Here is a 17,767-nt window from a genome sequence, read left to right on the forward strand (position 1 = left end):
CGTCACTTGCGTGCGGCACTGCAAGCTTGCATATCTGCTATTCTTGAGAATTTCTGAAATGGTTGGAATTTTTTTTTGAATAATTTGCATTTCTTTCTTAACACAAATCTTCTTTCCTGGGGGTCCCCTGGTACAAAATCCTTTCTGCACGGGGTCCACGGCCAAGCACATATAAATGTGAGGGTACTTGACATGAAAAAGTTAAACTGTCAAAATGATTGAACATGTGTCTCTCTCACGAGAACACGGAGAGACCGAGCATGCTGCATTCTTCTCGTGAAGGGCTGTGTGTGTCCAAGTTGTTCTTACGTGATGGGAGGCCCGTGGATGGCCGTCATGGCCGGGGAGAAGGTTCTGTACAGGGAGTGGTTGAAGACCGGAGAGCGGATGTTGGCCATCACAGCGTCCAGGAGAGGCTGACACAGGTACTGCTGCTTGGTGGCCACTGGGGGAGGAGGGGGGGTGGGCTGGACAACATAAAAACACACTTGAGTTCTGGGGGGTCCGCACGGAATTTCCGACGAGGCATTTTAGTACGAACTGCGGACATGATGCGCTGCTCCCGTGCTTGCGGTTATGGTTCGACGTACTGCACCCCTGAGTTCTACCCTAGAGCCATCTTAACCCATTTAGGGCGGGAACCACTTTTGGTGTTTTAAACATGTGTATATATGTATATATGTTATATGTGTATATGTCTAATTTAGCTATTGAAAAATAGCAGATCTACAAGCTCATAGCGCGCCACCGAGTGGCGCGCTACGAGCTTGTAGGTCTGCTATTTTTTTTAAATCGTGAAAATGTGGCGCAAATGTTTGAATATATATTCTTTCAGAGCGAACGTTTTTAACTCAAATCTTTGCTCAGGCCTAAATGGGTTAATCGGCTATACGAGTAATACAATGTTGGCAAATCAAATTGTTATTTATGACAGACCCTTATGATAATCATGTACAATAATGTCCTTTATGAACTTCTGCAAAATATAAAACTCACGACTGAAAATGTTTGTATGGCCAAGTAGGCATGTCGCGGTGCTAGAATTTCTCCACCGCTTCCACCGTAGCCTGGCTAATAAGCCAGACTCATATCACACATCTGCCGGCAGGCAATTATTTTTTTTGGCCAACAGCTGATTCGCGTCGTGGCAGCGGTGGCCGAACGGATAGCGGAGCGGTCTTGATACCGGAAGGTCGCCAGTTCGAATCAGCTGTCCGACACGTTAAAATTACCACCGCTGAAGTGCCCTTGAACAAGGCATTGAACCACTACGATGAAATGTGTTCTATGAGCAGGGCCTGGCTGGAAACAAGTTCTTGAGCTTAGCCCAGATACCCTGGGTAAATATAGTAATCATTTCATTTCATTTCATTATTAGCCAGGTTGCTTCTCAACACCGGTAACACCAAATCCAACCACTAGGTGTCCTAAAAGACCTGCCTGGCAATGACCCAGAAACAGAAACAGCTTCTAGATCTAATTTCCAAAGTAACTCACGTCGAGGCTTTAGGCAGTACTACAGGCAGGCACGGGTCAAAAAATACAACTAGAAGATAACCAATCCAGCAGAACTCTTTTCACCATTTTATTTCCCTGTGTTTCAGCTCAAACAGCCTTCATCAGCGCTGATCAAGACGCTAACAGGAAATCATTACACCATAACTTGAGAGCGTATCATTGCTACAGGGTTATTGTGAGTAAATTAAGCAATAAACATTGTAGAAGTATTTAAGCTCACCGTACCGTATGTCCAATGCAGCTAAGACCAGTCACCAAACTAAAGCCAAAGTGAAATCTGACACCATGCTGCATGTGTGTGTGTGTGCTCAGCTCCGCTCTGGCTGCTGCCTGCCTGTAGCCCCGTTGAAGAGCAGCACTCACTTCTCTTCATCATCATAATAATAATAATAATAATAATAATAATAGTACCACCTGTTATCTGACTAAAGTATGGGTGCCACGCAAAAATTAACTGAAGTGGTTTTAACCCATTTAGACCCGAGGACGATTCTATAAAAGTCGTCTAAATCGTGATCTTCTAAATGTTTCTGTGTCAGTGGTGCTCAAACGATTTAATGTTATTAATGTTATTAATATCATCATTATGTATTTTCATTAATGTTTTAATTTTAGTATAACTAGCTTAAGCTCCCTTGGCAGCTTTAAGGAAGGCCACTCGATAAGCCCTTCTGGGTTTTTTTGGTCCTTGCGGCACATTTTCTTTTCTGATTTTTTATTTTTATTTTCATACAAATGTATTTCATTCCATTTGTAATTTCCTTTGTTTTTCTTTTAATGTACATTACGTGCAAATAAAAACTAAACTAAACTAATGTAAAGGACCACAAAAACTATCTGTATTTGGCGACCCCCATCTGAAAATATGTTGTTCCAGGGACACCCCCCCCAGAAGCAAAGATTTGCGTTCGCTGTGAAAGAATATATATTCAAACTAATTTTCACGATTTTTCAAAAATAGCAAAGCAAAGCAAAGCAAAGTTACTATATTTACCCAGGGTATCTGGGCTAAGCTCAAGAACTTGTTTCCAGCCAGGCCCTGCTCATAGAACATTTCATGGTAGTGGTTCAATGCCTTGCTCAAGGGCACTTCCTTGCAGCAGACCTACAAGCTCGTAGCGCGGCACTCGGTGCCGCGCTACGAGCTTGTAGATCTGCTATCAATAGCTAAAGTATGCTTAAAGGGTTCACGAGAAAATAAATAGTCTAGTATTAAAACAAACAATAAAACGGTGCTATCGGTGTGCAAGTAATGTAGTCGGTGGTGTGGCCGCCCACTGGTAACACCGTGACTAGTCTATGGCCAGGCCCTAATGTGCTCTCCAGCTCTCAATGCATCTGGGACACATTATATAGGCTATTTCCAATGCTTCCATTGAAGACATGCTGGCTTCTCTGGGATCCGAATGACTCAAAATCAGTCATGGCGACTGCAAACTCTATCCCATGTGTACTACTACTCTATGTAGTTTGTCAAATTTCACTAAACACTGACCACAGTAATCAATGAACCAATAAACGGACAGTTTGTAGATGTAGAATCTCCGTCAAGTTGGCGATATCAAAACCGGTCGCATCTCTCTACAGCCTGGGACTCTGGGAGCGCTTGTTTTGCGCAATCCTCGGTGTTGCACAACAGTGACACACGTCATCGAAAATGTTCCCTGCCCGTTTAGTCTTTGAATATATATTCTTTCAGAGCAAACGTTTTTAACTAAAATCTTTGCTTCTGGGAGGGTCCCTGGAACTACATATTTTCAGATGGGGGTTGGAGGCCAAATACAGATATTTTTGGGGGTCCAAATATTGAGCACCACTGATATAGAAACATGAGGTATTTCAGAAAACTGTCAGGATATAGAAGAAAATTTTTCAATTTCAATGTCAGGCCTAAATGAGTTAAGGTGTTAATATGATACAACTGAAGCAAATGTTGAGCTCACCACGGCCATGTCGTTCTTCAGTTTCTCCAGAGCTATCTCACACTTCTGGAGGGTCTTCAGAGGACATCTAACAGGTCAGGGAGATGATCGTTAACACACATCTGAGGGGATGCATCCATGCCATGTCACGACAACACAATTACAGCTGCTGTGCAGCAGTGAGTCGGTGTGGTGCATTTTGAGAAAGAAGAAAGAAAATGGATAGAATATGAATGAATGAATAAATAAATGAGAAACACATGAAGGTCTGTCGGCCGAACAGACTCTAATCCTGTAGGGCGGGAACCCTTTTTGGTGTTTTAAAGCATTATGTAATACTTTAGCTATTGGAAAAATAGCAGAACTACAAGCTCATAGCGCGGCACCGAGTGCCGCGCTACGAGCTTGTAGGTCTGCTATTTTTTTGAAAAATCGTGAAAATGTAGTGAAAATCTTTGAATATATATTCTTTCAGAGCGAACGTTTTTAACTCATATGTTTGCTTCTGGGGGAGGTCCCTGGAACAACATATTTTCAGATGGGGGTCAGCGACCAAATACAGATAATTCTGGGGGTCCTTGACATGAAATAGTTTGAGCACCACTCGCCACTGACATAGAAACGTGGGTTTTTCAAGAAAACTGGATTTAGAAGACATTTGTAGAAACGTCCTCAGGTCTAAATGGGTTAAAATTACCGACCACGTAACTCAGACATAAACAAAACCCATAGGCTCTCATATATAGGCACGACCACCGCCACGTCACTATGGCTCAGACATAGCCATAAACAAACCCGATATATGCCCATATGTACGTAGGCATGTCACTGACTCAGCATAACCATAACTCAGACAACCATAAACAAACCCAATATGTCCCTTATACAGTCTATTGGCAAATTAGAGGCTGTGCACGTGACATTTTCGTACATCATTTTGCAGGAACGCTGATTGAGTGGTTAAAAAAAATGTTTCTGGACAGCCCATACATCCAAACAGAAAAGTCCTATCTGATATTAAAGGAGCATTCAGTGATTTGGAAAAATACCCGGTCCACCCGGTAACAAGATGTGCACATGCACACGCTCTACAGTGGGGGAAGTACAACAGACCAACAGCATGTGCACCAAGGCCCGCCCCACACGATCATGATTGGAGGAAGGCCCCTCTCATCCTGATTGGATGAAGGCTTTGCCACCCAAAGCCCAAACCGAAACTAGGGTTTTTTTTACCCCAGGGGCTCACTGGGGACAGGGAGGAACTCCTTATATGGTCAGCACACTTTATAGTAGGGAGGATTATCCAAAAAATAAGAAAAAATAAGTGATATTTGAATTAAGTGAAATCACTGAATGCTCCTTTAACCCATTTAGGCCTGACGTCAACATTTTAAAAATGTCTTCTAAATCCTCCAGTTTTCTGAAATACCCATGTTTCTATATCAGTGGTTCTCAATATTTCATGTCAACGACCCCAAACATTATATGTAATTGGCCGCCGACCCCCATCTGAAAATATGTTGTTCCAGGGACCTCCCCAGAAGCAAAGATTTGAGTTAAAAACGCTCTGAAAGAATATATATTCAAAGATTTGCGTCACATTTTCACGATTTTTAAAAAATAGCAGACCTACAAGCTCGTAGCGCGCCACTCGGTGGCACGCTACGAGCTTGTAGCTCTGCTATTTTTCAATAGCTTAAAGTATAACATAATGCTATAAACACGAAATGGGGTGTTCCCGTCTAGAATGGGTTAAACAATGTTAAACTCACCAACATTGCAGCCGTTACAGAAAGCTGGAATTTCATACAAATCCACCACAGACATGTTGTGAGCTACTTTCTGTCAACGAATTCCGTGCAGGCAATTATTTTTCCCAAGCGTCCGAGTTTGGAAGCGCTCGTTTTTCAATGCATTGCGTGCAATTTAGAAACGGGTGGTACGAAGAAGGACCATTGAGTGACTTCTAAACCGGCGCTTCCAAACTCGGCGTGCCCTGGTGGGAGAAGTGATGCACCGACCACGACCACCGACATGCAGCATCTCAACTCATTTAAATACTGCAACCCCTTTATATAATGTGCAGCTGGATGTCACGATGAGTCGGCTATATCCATATATGGAGTTTTACATCAGCATGACGTCAGCGCTAGTGCTCCATATATGGAGCTCCAGAGACCAAGCCACGGCGGCATGCTGCTCAACCAAGTTGCTCATGATGTCATGCTGTCGGGACAGCAGTGATGGTAACCATGGCAACCCAAACTTAGGCTAACTACACAAACATGGCAATCTACCCAACAACAAACGATATGTGAACAACAATAATATATAAGAATATTTTAACACGAAACATAAAACAACTACTTCTACCAAAAGCTCCAATACTCAGCAAAGACATTGTATTGTTGAGGGGCGCTAGCCCCTCCTATATACAGCTTTTGTCCCCACAAAAATGCAACACAAACATTAAATGCCATCGACAATGATGGGAAAACCTACGCCATCTTGTCCCCCACACGTCTCATATTTGCCATCGACAATGAAAGGAGAAATTAGGTCAAATATCCGCCAAATATATAAATTTGTGGCAACAGGCGTTCCGATTGGCCAGTATGAGATGATGCACGATGATAAGAGCGCCCCTCACTTCACACCGGTGTGATTTTTCACATTCCATATACTCAAAATCAAATGATGCCACCTATCCACCATCATGCAGATTAAGTCACTTTTCTCTTTATTGCCTTCCTTTGTATTTATTTAGCATTTATTCTGATTAGCCATGTAGCAAATGTATCAATTTTTTTAAATTTCTTGGACTTTTATGTCACACATTGCAGGTGTGTGTGTGCGCACACGTGCGTGCGACCTGCGCATGTTTTTCATTCGTTCTCTGAAGCACAATGAGTATGAAGATCTAATGTAACACCCATGTTTACATGGTCTTAAAAGAACATATAACGCATTTCTAAGTTAAAGCTAAACATCTCCATATACAGCACCTTTTCAAAAAAATTGAATATTGTGTAAAAGCTCATTTTCTTCCAAAATATAATTCAAAAAGTGAAACTTTCATATATGCTCAATTCATTGGGCATATATGTGAAGTATTTAAAACTTTCTTTTTTGTTTTAATCTTGATTATCATACAGCTCATGAAAGTCAAAAAATCCTATTTAAAAATATTAGAATATTTTACTAGACCACTAAAAAAACGTGTTTATTTTTCGAGAAATGTCGACCATCTGTCAAGTATATTAATGTATGCAGTCAATACTTGGTCTGGGCTACTTTTGAACAAATTATTTCATCAATGGTTGTGGCATGGAGGTGATCAGCCTTTGTTCACTGTTGAGGTGTTATGGAAGCCCAGGTTTGCTTTGATAACAGCCGTAACTTCATTTGTATTGTTGAATCTACTGTCTCACACCTTCCTCTTGACAATACAGTGTCGCAGTCCCGCACCTACCAGGGCCCAGGAAATGATTCTCCGTTCATTTTCCTCATAGACTTTTCAAAAAGTATTTATTTAAAGACCTTTTAAGCCTCGTACAAAGCCAACTCTTGTCGTGACAAATCATGACAACAAACACAATTTTTTGGGCCGAACAAAGAATTAGAAAGAAGAAAAACACTGCAGGTTACAACACTTTTTTTGTTGTTTTTCTTCTTTGTAATTATTTGTTTGGTCCAAAATATTGTGTTTATTGTCATGATTTGTCACAACTCGAGTTGGCTTTGTCCGCGGCGTAACCGTCTTTAAATAAATACCTTTTGAAATGTCTATGGGAAAAATGCATTGGGAATTATTTCCTGGGCCTGGTGTCGTCATGACAGGGGGCGGGACTGCGACACACTATACCAAGGGTTCTCAACGTTTTTGGCCGGGGACCCCGGAAATGCTTTGGCAATGTCTCGGGACCCCCGCCCCGCCCCTCCCGACCCCCAATATAAATTGACTGCTACAATAACCTTAATAATAGAGATAATACACCATAAATAAATACTGAAACCAGATATAATCATTAGGGAAGGTGTATGCATGTACTATGTGTACTATATGTAAACTCTTCATTTCCACTTTACAGCCATTCAGTTGCAAAAAATAATAATAAAATAAAAATATAAATAATTTGGCGACCCCCCGAGGGGTCGCGACCCACGGGTTGAGAACCCCTGCTCTATACAACCTAGATTCTCTGTGGGGTTCAGGTCAGGCCAGTTGGCTGGTCAGTTAAGCACAGTAATACCATGGTCAGTACACCAATTACTAGTAGTTTTGGCTCTGTGGGCATGAGAAATAATTTTCTTAGTGGTCTCGGAAAATATTCTAATATTTTGAAATCGGACTTTTTGATTTTCATGAGCTGTATGCCATAATCGCCAAGATTAAAACAAAAAGGTTTTAAATACTTCACTTTATGCACAATGAATTGAGAATATATGAAAGTTTCACTTTTTGAATTATATTTGGGAAGAAAAATAACTTTTACACAATATTTGAATGTTTTGAAAAGGTGCTGCATATGAGGTTATACAAGGTGAAAGGTACTAGAATGGAATGACTTCAAATGCATGCTGTGTTTACCGTGTGTTGGGGTCTGTGAGGATGTTCAAAAGACTCTTCATCTTGCTCAGGTCTTTCTTCCTGTCTGTAAACACGCAAAGGACTTTGGTTAGTAAACTAGTTCAAAATCTGTGGAAAAACAGGGATGCGCTTTTGCACAAAACAACACCTGGACCTCTTTGGTGGGGACGTAACAACTACAAATAAAAGGTAAGAAAGCCTTCTAGTATGGAATTCTCCTTTAACCCATTTTGACCTGAGATCAGATTCTAAAAATGTCTGTTTGAAAATGACAGTTTTCTGAAAAAGCTATGTTTCTATGTCAGTCGTTCTTTGATTTTTCAAAAATAGCAGACCTACAAGCTCGTAGCGCGCCACTCGGTGGCGCGCTATGAGCTTGTAGATCTGCTATTTTTCAATAGCTAAAGCATAACATAATGCTAACACCAAAAGGGGTTCCCGCCCAAAACAGGTTAAGGGAATTACGTGGCCGGTTAAGACCGAGGTTCGGGTTGGAGTTAGATTTTGCCGTTATGGTTAGAAATAGTCGGACAATGCGACCAACGCCACGCCACGTCAGTTATGTGGATTGCATTGAATGGCTGCATTGAATGGTGTTGATGATATAACGGCTGACGACGGAGATGAAATCATCCGATAAACATCCGAAAGCGCCAGCGTACCTTCATTCTTGTCGATCTTGTTGATCATCCTCCGCAGCGGCTCGATGTACTTGGACAGCTGTTTGAGTTTCTCCATGTACTGCTGGTCCTCCTGAGACGTGGGCCCCGCGGGACTCATCACAGAGCTGGGGTTCCCTACACACCACAACACACAAGTAAGACGCGCGAACTCGGGAGGCAAACGCAGCTCGTAAATTGCAATAACAACAATTAGAATAAATTACGTACTTTTTTAAGGTTTTTTTAAGTTCTTTTTTTTTGTGTTTAAGATTTTTTAAGTTCTTTTTTTAAGTTCTTTTTTTAGTGTGTATGTGTGCGTGCGTGTTTTTTTTTTAACTTTTTTCTTTTTAAGTTTTTTCTTTAAGTTTTTTTTTTAAGTTACGTTTTTTTTGTGTGTGTGTGTGTGTGTGTGTGTGTTTTTTTTTGTGTGTGATACAGCTGCGCCCTCTGGTGGCGGGCGGTGTTACAGCGTGACACACACAGACAGACAGACAGTTCTGCTAGGTCTCATAGTTAGTGCTCACTGCGTTCGCAAACACAACAGTGTTGTTTTCGTCGACTGAAACTAAGACGAAAAATGTTCGTCGACTACCTTTTTTCACTGACGGAAACTAAATGGAAACTAAATGAAAACTAAGCTATGGTGACTAAAACTAAGACTGAATGTCTTGGCAATTTCGTCAACAGATTAAAAACTAGACTAAAATGTTCGGAAGGGACTAGTGGACAAGAGATCCAGTACAAGTCATTTTACACTTTATTGGTTGCATGCTGAAAATAGCCGATCTACAAGCTCACAACGCGTCGCAGCGTGACGCGTTGTGAGCTTGTAGATCGGCTATTTTCAGCAAGTATCAAATCTGCCATTACGACGACATCAAGGCCCGCCAAAATACATTTTAGTCGACTAAATCAACTGTAGATTTAGTCGACTAAAATCGATTGACATTTAGTCGACTAAAACTAGAACACTAACACATTCCAGGTGACTACAATGTGACTAAAACTAAATGAAAACTATTCAAAAGACTATGACTAAAACTAAAATCTAATTTTGCTGCCAAAAACAACACTGCAACACAACACATGATGTGCTGTGCGTTTAGTTCTACAAAATACAACTTAAAGTTCTACATTGTGTAGAGCAGTGGTTCCCAAAGTGGGGTCCAGGGACCCCCAGGGGTCCTTGAGGGAGTTCCAGGGGGTCCCCCAGCCTAAATGATGATGTTTGGAACCAAATGGACCGTTACGGGTCTGTAACTCTGAAGAGTGTACAAATGGAACCAAACGGACCCGTCTCAAGAGTTAAATTAACATTGATTTTACAATCTAAATTGGGGGTCCCAGATATAAAAATGCCATTAAATGGGGGTCCGTAGTACTAATGCATGTCAAACCGGGGGTGATTGAAATTACACGGGTTGAGAATCACTGCTAGAGCCGTGAAAATCTTCTCTTATGGGGGTCCCTGGCATATCTTTTCAAATGGGGGTCCGCGGGCTAATTAGTGCCAATTTGGGGGTCCTTGACATGAAAAAGTTTGGGAACAACTGGTGTAGAGCAGTGGTTCTCAAACAATTTCCACGTCAAGGACCCCCAAATTAACATGTTTATGTTTATTTAATTTTTATATGGACATAACAATTGCATTGCTCATGGCACAGTTGTACAAATTGTAGAATGCATCGTTTACAGTGTGTTACCACATGTGCTAGTTTTCACTGCATGTCCACAGGAGACATTTCTAAAAAATACAGTGACACTATAGTTTAAAAAATATATATATTTGGCCACGGACCCCTCCCCCCTCTAGAAAGAGCAGACGGTGATGATCATCACACCTGGGGTGTTGAGAGGTCCTGGCGAGGGGACCCCGTAGTTCTGTGGCGTGCGGGCGGTGGCAGGACTCTGGGAGGGCTGGGGAGACGGGCTGGGCTGGAAGCCTCCTGGGGAAGGCGTCGGGCCAGAGCTGAGGAGCAAAAGACAAAGGCGCCGTGGTCGTCGTTCAGAATCTCTTTTCTTTAGATTACACGGAGAAACGGTGTATTCTTTAAAGCAACCCATTCTGTGAAACTACGGAAGCCTGCCGCCAGGCACTAAGCTATCTCAAACCCTCACCCTAAACCTAACCTCCCACGGGGCAGCACACCTAAACCTAACATTAACCCATGTCTAACCAATGACTAGTCTAAACTAAGTATGCACCACCGTAATACTGGTATATTATTGATTTCAGCTAATACTACTATTAAAATGTTGCCGTCTTTTTTTTTGTCCAATGTATTTGTATTTAGTTGATAAAGACAACATAACTACTGTATAACTAAATGCATTTGAAATTAAATAAAAAGGTTCAAGATTCCAATGAATGCGGTGCGACGCATTTTGAGCTTGTAGATCGGCAATTTTTTTTGCTATGACAGTAATATGCAATGGGGCCCCCTGGGGAAGAGTGTGGAAATATAGTGGCCATTCTACTGTATGTGGACGTGCGGCAGTAAGCATTTTACACCTGAGGGTCACATGCTTTCCCCAAGGATTAAATGCAGTTTCATTAAAAAAGAAATAATAATAATAATACAAATGGTTGACATGAACGTCGTGGTGCAAAGAGAAATGTAGCCTGGGGTCCACCTATGCTTTCTATGGCATATAGGCAGCTCCCGGCAGGATCCGCCGGGAGAATCTAGACGCAGCTGTGCGACATGAGACTAATTAATTAGAGCGACAGAGAGAGGAGTGTGTCTGTGTACGTGTGTGCGTCAATTTAACGAAGGTGCAGACGAACAGAAATCAGCAGAGAGTGATCGACGTTTGCGCTACTGTACGCCGTAATGAAGTGGACTCGGACCCAGACTTTTTTTTTCTCCCTGGAAATAAAAACGTCTGGGTTTCCGAGGCAAAGAGAAATGGGGTCCTTTTGGTTTTACCTGGCTGAGTTGGGCTGGGACGTCGGGGGCTGAGGTGACGGCTGGGGCGGAGGGGGCATGGACTGGGGCGTCTGCACCTGGACAGGAGACGGCGACGACATCATCTGATGAGGCTGTACCTGTGAGCGGCAAAACATAGAGAGAGAGCGAGAGAAAGGAGATCAGCCCCTAGAATATCACACGGAGAGAGAGAGAGAGAGAGAGAGAGAGAGAGAGAGAGAGAGAGAGAGAGGGATCTGTGCGCCTAGGCTAAAGTGATGCTCTCTGATCAGCGTTCCGTGCTTTACTTTAATGTCCAACGCCCATCTCACGTCACTGGCCACATTCTACATTGTTGTACTTTTGTAGCCGATACGTAGCGCTGATGTCAAGGCCAACCTGAAGACTCACGGTCATGGAATGCAAACTGCAGAACACTGCACAACAACAGTAAATTATTTAAAAAAAGGTAGTAGGGTACGTGAGTTTCTTTGGTTAACATAAGTGTTCAAAGTCTCCATGTCTCTCCAGCTCTACAGAGGATACAGATTAAAATTAAACAAACATTAAAAATGTTCTAAACGAGAAATACCACTTTAGCCTACCTTTAAAAAGGTAGGAAACATTTTAGATTAGATTACAAAAAATTCAGCCACCGTCATTCACCAAACTCGTGGTGATGACCGTCAGTGGCTGGTGGAGATGTTACATCTGGGCCACTTGTGGGACTACATTTTGACTGGTGACAGGTGTTGATTAGTGACAGGTGACAGGTGTTGATGTAGACAGTAGTGACCGGACAGATATGTCAAACAAATGACTAAAAGGCGACTTTGAATCACTGTCTGTTCTCTAGTCTCTGCTACAGTCAGAAATGAGAGAGAGAGAGAGAGAGAGTATTTGAGGTTTAGCTGTAAGGAGAGAGGAGAGTTGAGGCTTAAGGCCTATTCATACTCATTCATACTGATAAGGCGACCGGTTAGTGAAAAAAATAAAAATCACACCCGTTAAGTGAGGGGCGATCTCATCATCGTACCAGAGTAATCTAGTAAGAGAGTAGCGACACGCTTTGATCTCGCCGCAAAGCGGGGTGCTATGTGGGCTATAGTTCCAAACAATGGACCTACTGTTGTTACAATGGGAGTCAACGCTAGTGCCGCCACTCTCTTACTAGATTACTCTGCATCGTACATCATCGTACACATCATATCATTCCGGCCGATCAGAATTTGCATCCTGGACCTCACCTTCGTCTTCAATGTTTGTGTTACGCAATGTTTGTGTTTACACGAACACTCAAAATTGTAATGAATTTCACATGACAGGGTTGGCGAAAGGGCCTTTCTGTGTGGAGTTTGCATGTTCTCCCCGTGTCCCCTAGAGTAATAAGTACCCTCACAAAAAACATGCAGTAATCCTGGTCTCTAAACTGCCTCCCCCTGGCCAGCCGGGGCGCCTGATGGAGGGGAAAGGAACTGGTTGGAATAACATGTTCCTTCCTTCCACGCGCTATACGTCCAACCAGGGAAACTCCCCCCTGTCAGGTGTAAAGGAGCAACTTGGACACTCGGGCATGAAGGAAGCATGAGTTCAAGTCCGTTGCTCTCCCCAGGTTGGCGGAGGGTGTGTAGAGCCCAGGATCACATTAGATAATTGACACAGGGGTGAGAAATGGGTTACAAAATCGTGGGATAAAAATGATTAGTAAAAAAAAGAAAGAAAAGGCTATCGACCGTCAAAAACGGGGATGTTTTGGGCGAGCGGTGAAGCGCTTACCACTGCGCCATGAATACATAAAGTATGAATACATAAATTCATACTACCAGTCTTAGGTCATACGGTGTTTGGAGGAACTACAACATGACGTCACGTTTTCCTCATAGACTTTTCAGAAAGTATGTATTTAAAGACGTTTACGCCGCGGACAAAGCCAACTCTTGTCGTGACAAATCATGACAACAAACACAATTATTCGGGCTGAACAAATAATTACAAAGAAGAACACGGCAGTTTACAACACTTTTTTTGTTGTTTTTCTTCTTTGTAATTATTTGTTTGGTCCAGAATATTGTGTTTGTTGTCATGATTTGTCACGACAAGAGTTGGCTTTGTACGACACTTATAAGGTCTTTAAATAAATACGTTTTGAAATGTCTATGGGAAAAATGCATTGGGAACTATAAGTAGAGAGCTCAGCACAGAAGCACAACATGAATACGTCAGAGGACAGTGGAGTAGACTAGAACACCGTTTCCAACAGTGTGTCGGGACACATATTTGGGGCCCATGTTTATGGGTCATGGATGGGTAAATAATATTTTTTTCCCCCTCTGGTAATTTTTTTAAAGACTTTCAAAATAAATAAGTGTGGGCGGGTGGGTCTGTGTCCGAGGCTGTGGTTTGGGGGTTCAATACCTGTTGCATCTGCTGTACTCCGAGCCCAGTAGGGTTGCCGGGGGGGTTTGGGGCGCGGGGTAACCGAGGTGGAATTTGCATCCCGGGACGTAGCAACATCTTTGGAAGAAGGAATACAACAAGAGAGGGGAGACACGTTAAAAACAAAGACATGATGTCAGACGTCACAGGACACACACACAAAAGAAACAAAGCAAGTACAAAGAATAAAATGCAAGTGCAATTAGTGGACAGTGGGCATGCATGCACTGCAGCACGTATACACACACACACACACACACACACACACACACACACACACACACACACACACACACACACACACACACACACACACACACACACACACACACACACACACACACACACACACACACACACACACACACACACACACACACACACACACACACACACACACACACACACACACACACACACACACACACACACACAATCAGCAGTGTGGAGCATGTTGTCCCTGCTATGCGGTACAGTGTATATGTATCTATATCATTTCTGATCCTCTCCTGGGCGCTTCGAGACTTCCTCTGTATTCACATCTCAAACCAACCTGTTCATGCTTTCAATACTGCTTGCATTTACGTTTATGTCTAACTTTGATAGAGTACCGTTTTCTCCATTCTCTTTTGTTTCCAATGAGTTGAGGGCTGGGGGGTGTGGGTGGGAGATGGTGAGCAAGCTAACTGTACCTGTACGTACGTGTGTATTTGTACTCTATGTACCTAGGTGTATTTGTATACAAATTGTCTATTTTGTACAACATGCTAACATTAAGAAATTGCACACCACCATCTGCTGGATAAAGGCGGTAACTTAATTATCTTCATCAGAGAATATACACACACACACACACACACACACACACACATACATACATGAATCTACTACAAATGACAAGTGACATTAATAATCATGATTCTTAATTAAGTGAATAGGTATAGCATGCTTAAAGTGAGTGGCAAATTGAGTGGCAAATCGAGTGGCAAAGTGAGTTTAACGTTGTTCAACATCGTTTAATGCAATCAGATAGGACTTTGGATGTATGGGCTGTCAAGGCCAGAAAGTCGTTTTTTGCCACTTAGTCGGCGTTGCCGCATAACTAATGATGATGATGTCACGCGCATACCCTCTATAGAGTTATTTATTTGAGCCAGTTGTCTAAATGGACTATGTACTTATGGACAGTACAGTTAACCCATTTAGACCTGGGAACGATTCTACAAATGTCTTCTAAATCCTGACAGTTTTCTGAAAAAAACCCATGTTTCTATGTCAGTCGTTCTCAAACATTTTCATGTCAAGGACCCCCAAGATTATATGTAATTGGCCGCCAACCCCCCCATCTGAAAATATGTAGTTCCAGGGAACCTTAACCCATGTCTAACCAATGACTAGTCTAAACTAAGTATGCACCCCCCAGGGACCCCCCCAGAAGCAAACATTTGAGTTAAAAACGTTGGCTCTGAAAGAATATATTTTTCAAAAATAGCAGACCTACAAGCTCATAGCGCGGCACTCGGTGCCGCGCTATGAGCTTGTGGATCTGCTATTTTCCAATAGTTAAATTATAACGTAATGCTTAAAACACCAAAAGGGGTTCCCACCCCAAAATGGGTTAATACATTTCATAGTGTTTCTCAATTAAGCAATGTGAAACGAGAGCGTGCACATTATCATGATTATTGGCAAGACGGTGATGAGGTCAGACAGGAACTAGCCAGTTGGAGCCTCTGTAAACTCTACGATGGGTATGTTGGTTTTTCTTTTGCGAAGCACAAGGACGTTTACTTGGTATGAAATGTTGCAAAAAACACACAGAGTTAACTTGACGTACCTGGCCAGGTACTGCCAGCTGGGCCTGCGCTGCAGCCTGCTGAGCCTGCTGTGCAGCCTGCTGCTGCTGCAAGGCTCTGGCCTACACACACACACACACACACACACACACACAGGCACACGCACAAATGCATAAACAGGCACAACAAAAAAACAAAAAACACACATACACAGGGGCAAACACAAGCACATCTACAGATATCAGGGCATTCATTTCTAGTCATTTTTACTAGTTGACTAGTTGCCTAGTTTACTAGTCGACTAGTTGTTTTTTTTGGAAATAAATATTTGTACATTTAAAAACTGTGTACATTGGTGACTATAACTATAATCTACCTGATCTTGAGGCCTCAAAATCTGAGTTATAGTATAGGTGCTTTTTTTGGCGGTTCCGGTGCATCAGATAGCTTCCCGTTGTGTCACCTAAACGTTCTACTCCCACACGGCGATACATGACCAGCTCTAAACCACAGACGGGTCGACACTAAGGTCTCAGAGGCAACGTGTCCATCAGGCGAGTACAGGTCACGTTCTACTTGCCCCAAAGGTCATTGGCAGTCAATGAGTTTAAGCCATTTAGGCCTGACGTCGAAATTTAAAAAATGTCTTCTAAATTCAGTTTTCTGAAATACCTCGTTTCTGTATCAGTGGTGCTCCATATTTATGTCAACGACCCCAAAAATTAAGAATATATATTCAAAGATTTGTGCCACACGTTCACGGTTTTTCAAAAATAGCAGACCTACAAGCTCATAGCTACGAGCTTGTGGATCTGCTATTTTTCAATAGCTAAAGCATAACATAATGCTTGAAACACCAAAAGGGGTTCCCGCACAAAATGTGTTAAGTCCCTACGGGATACATACCTGCATCTGCATCTTGAGCTGCTGTTGCTGCTGCTGTTGACTGAGCGAGCTGATGTTAACGTTGGGCATCTGGTTGGCCAGAGACTGGGGCACCATGCCGGGCTGCACCTGCTGCTGCTGCACCTGCTGCTGCTGCTGGGCGTGCGGGGGCAACTGGCCCTGCTGCTGCGACTGAGACTGCTGGGCCTGAACCTGCTGCTGCACCATGTGCTGCATGGACTGGGCTTGTGCCTGCGCCTGCGCCTGAGCCTGGGCCTGAGCCTGCGCCTGGTGAGCCTGAGCCTGAGCCTGCGCCTGGGCCTGCGCATGCTGCTGCTGTAGCTGCAGCTGCACGATCTGCTGCTGCGTCTGCAGTCTGGATGGATGCATCTGGGAGGGAGAGAGAGACTTTGTTTGGTTGAAGACTGAATTAGTCACGACATGAAAACAGCAACGTGGTACAGTCGGACATGAACCCATTTTGACAGTTTTGACAGTTTTCTGAAAAACCTCTTGTTTCTATGTCAGTGGTTCTCAAACATTTTCATGTCAAGGACCCCCAAAAATATATGTAAAGTTAGGTTAGGGTTAGGGTTAGTTGCAATGCGAAAATGGAAGCCATCGTTCTCACGATAATGAAAATCTAAAAAAATTGTAAAAAAATAATCTGCCTAATGATGTCACTGGAAGACGGTTTCTAAACTGCCCACACCCCTCCTATGAGACACAGACTGAGTAGAAAAAAATCATGCCATTTTACCATGATTATTAGTGAGGACCCATTATATGAAGATAGGTTGAAAAGTGGTGAAGTGGTCCTTTAAGCTATGGAATGAGCTCCCCTTCCACCTTAAGAACTGTGGATTCTGTGGACATTTTTAAAGGACTGTTGAAAACTCATCTTTTTAATTAAACAGGCCATTCCATAGACGGCCTGGTTAAATGTTAAATGTTGATTGCTTTATTTTGTCTTACTTTATTAGTGATTTAGTTCTTGACTTGTTTTATTGACTATTGACTTGTTTTAATTTTATTGTTGTTAACTCAA

At 42.6% G+C, this 17,767-nt stretch overlaps 1 protein-coding gene across 3 annotated transcripts in view; it reads right to left on the minus strand.

Annotated features, from left to right (window-relative positions):
* The window catches only part of med15 (mediator complex subunit 15), a 32,723-nt gene that overhangs the window by 5,172 nt on the left and 9,784 nt on the right, over positions 1 to 17,767 (minus strand). For 2 of the 3 annotated variants that reach the window (XM_079521351.1, XM_079521350.1), the window contains exons 7-15: positions 16,741 to 17,127; positions 15,876 to 15,956; positions 14,018 to 14,116; positions 11,624 to 11,742; positions 10,535 to 10,662; positions 8,694 to 8,828; positions 8,032 to 8,095; positions 3,462 to 3,528; positions 310 to 467 (exon numbers count right to left, since the gene is read on the minus strand). In XM_079521351.1, the coding sequence (XP_079377477.1) occupies positions 310 to 467; positions 3,462 to 3,528; positions 8,032 to 8,095; positions 8,694 to 8,828; positions 10,535 to 10,662; positions 11,624 to 11,742; positions 14,018 to 14,116; positions 15,876 to 15,956; positions 16,741 to 17,127 (1,238 nt within the window). The remainder of the gene's footprint in view (positions 1 to 309; positions 468 to 3,461; positions 3,529 to 8,031; positions 8,096 to 8,693; positions 8,829 to 10,534; positions 10,663 to 11,623; positions 11,743 to 14,017; positions 14,117 to 15,875; positions 15,957 to 16,740; positions 17,128 to 17,767) is intronic. The other variant, XM_079521352.1, reaches the window with a different exon arrangement.

Source organism: Electrona antarctica (genome assembly GCF_951216825.1).
Source record: "Electrona antarctica genome assembly, chromosome: 14".
NCBI classification, from domain to species: domain Eukaryota; kingdom Metazoa; phylum Chordata; class Actinopteri; order Myctophiformes; family Myctophidae; genus Electrona; species Electrona antarctica.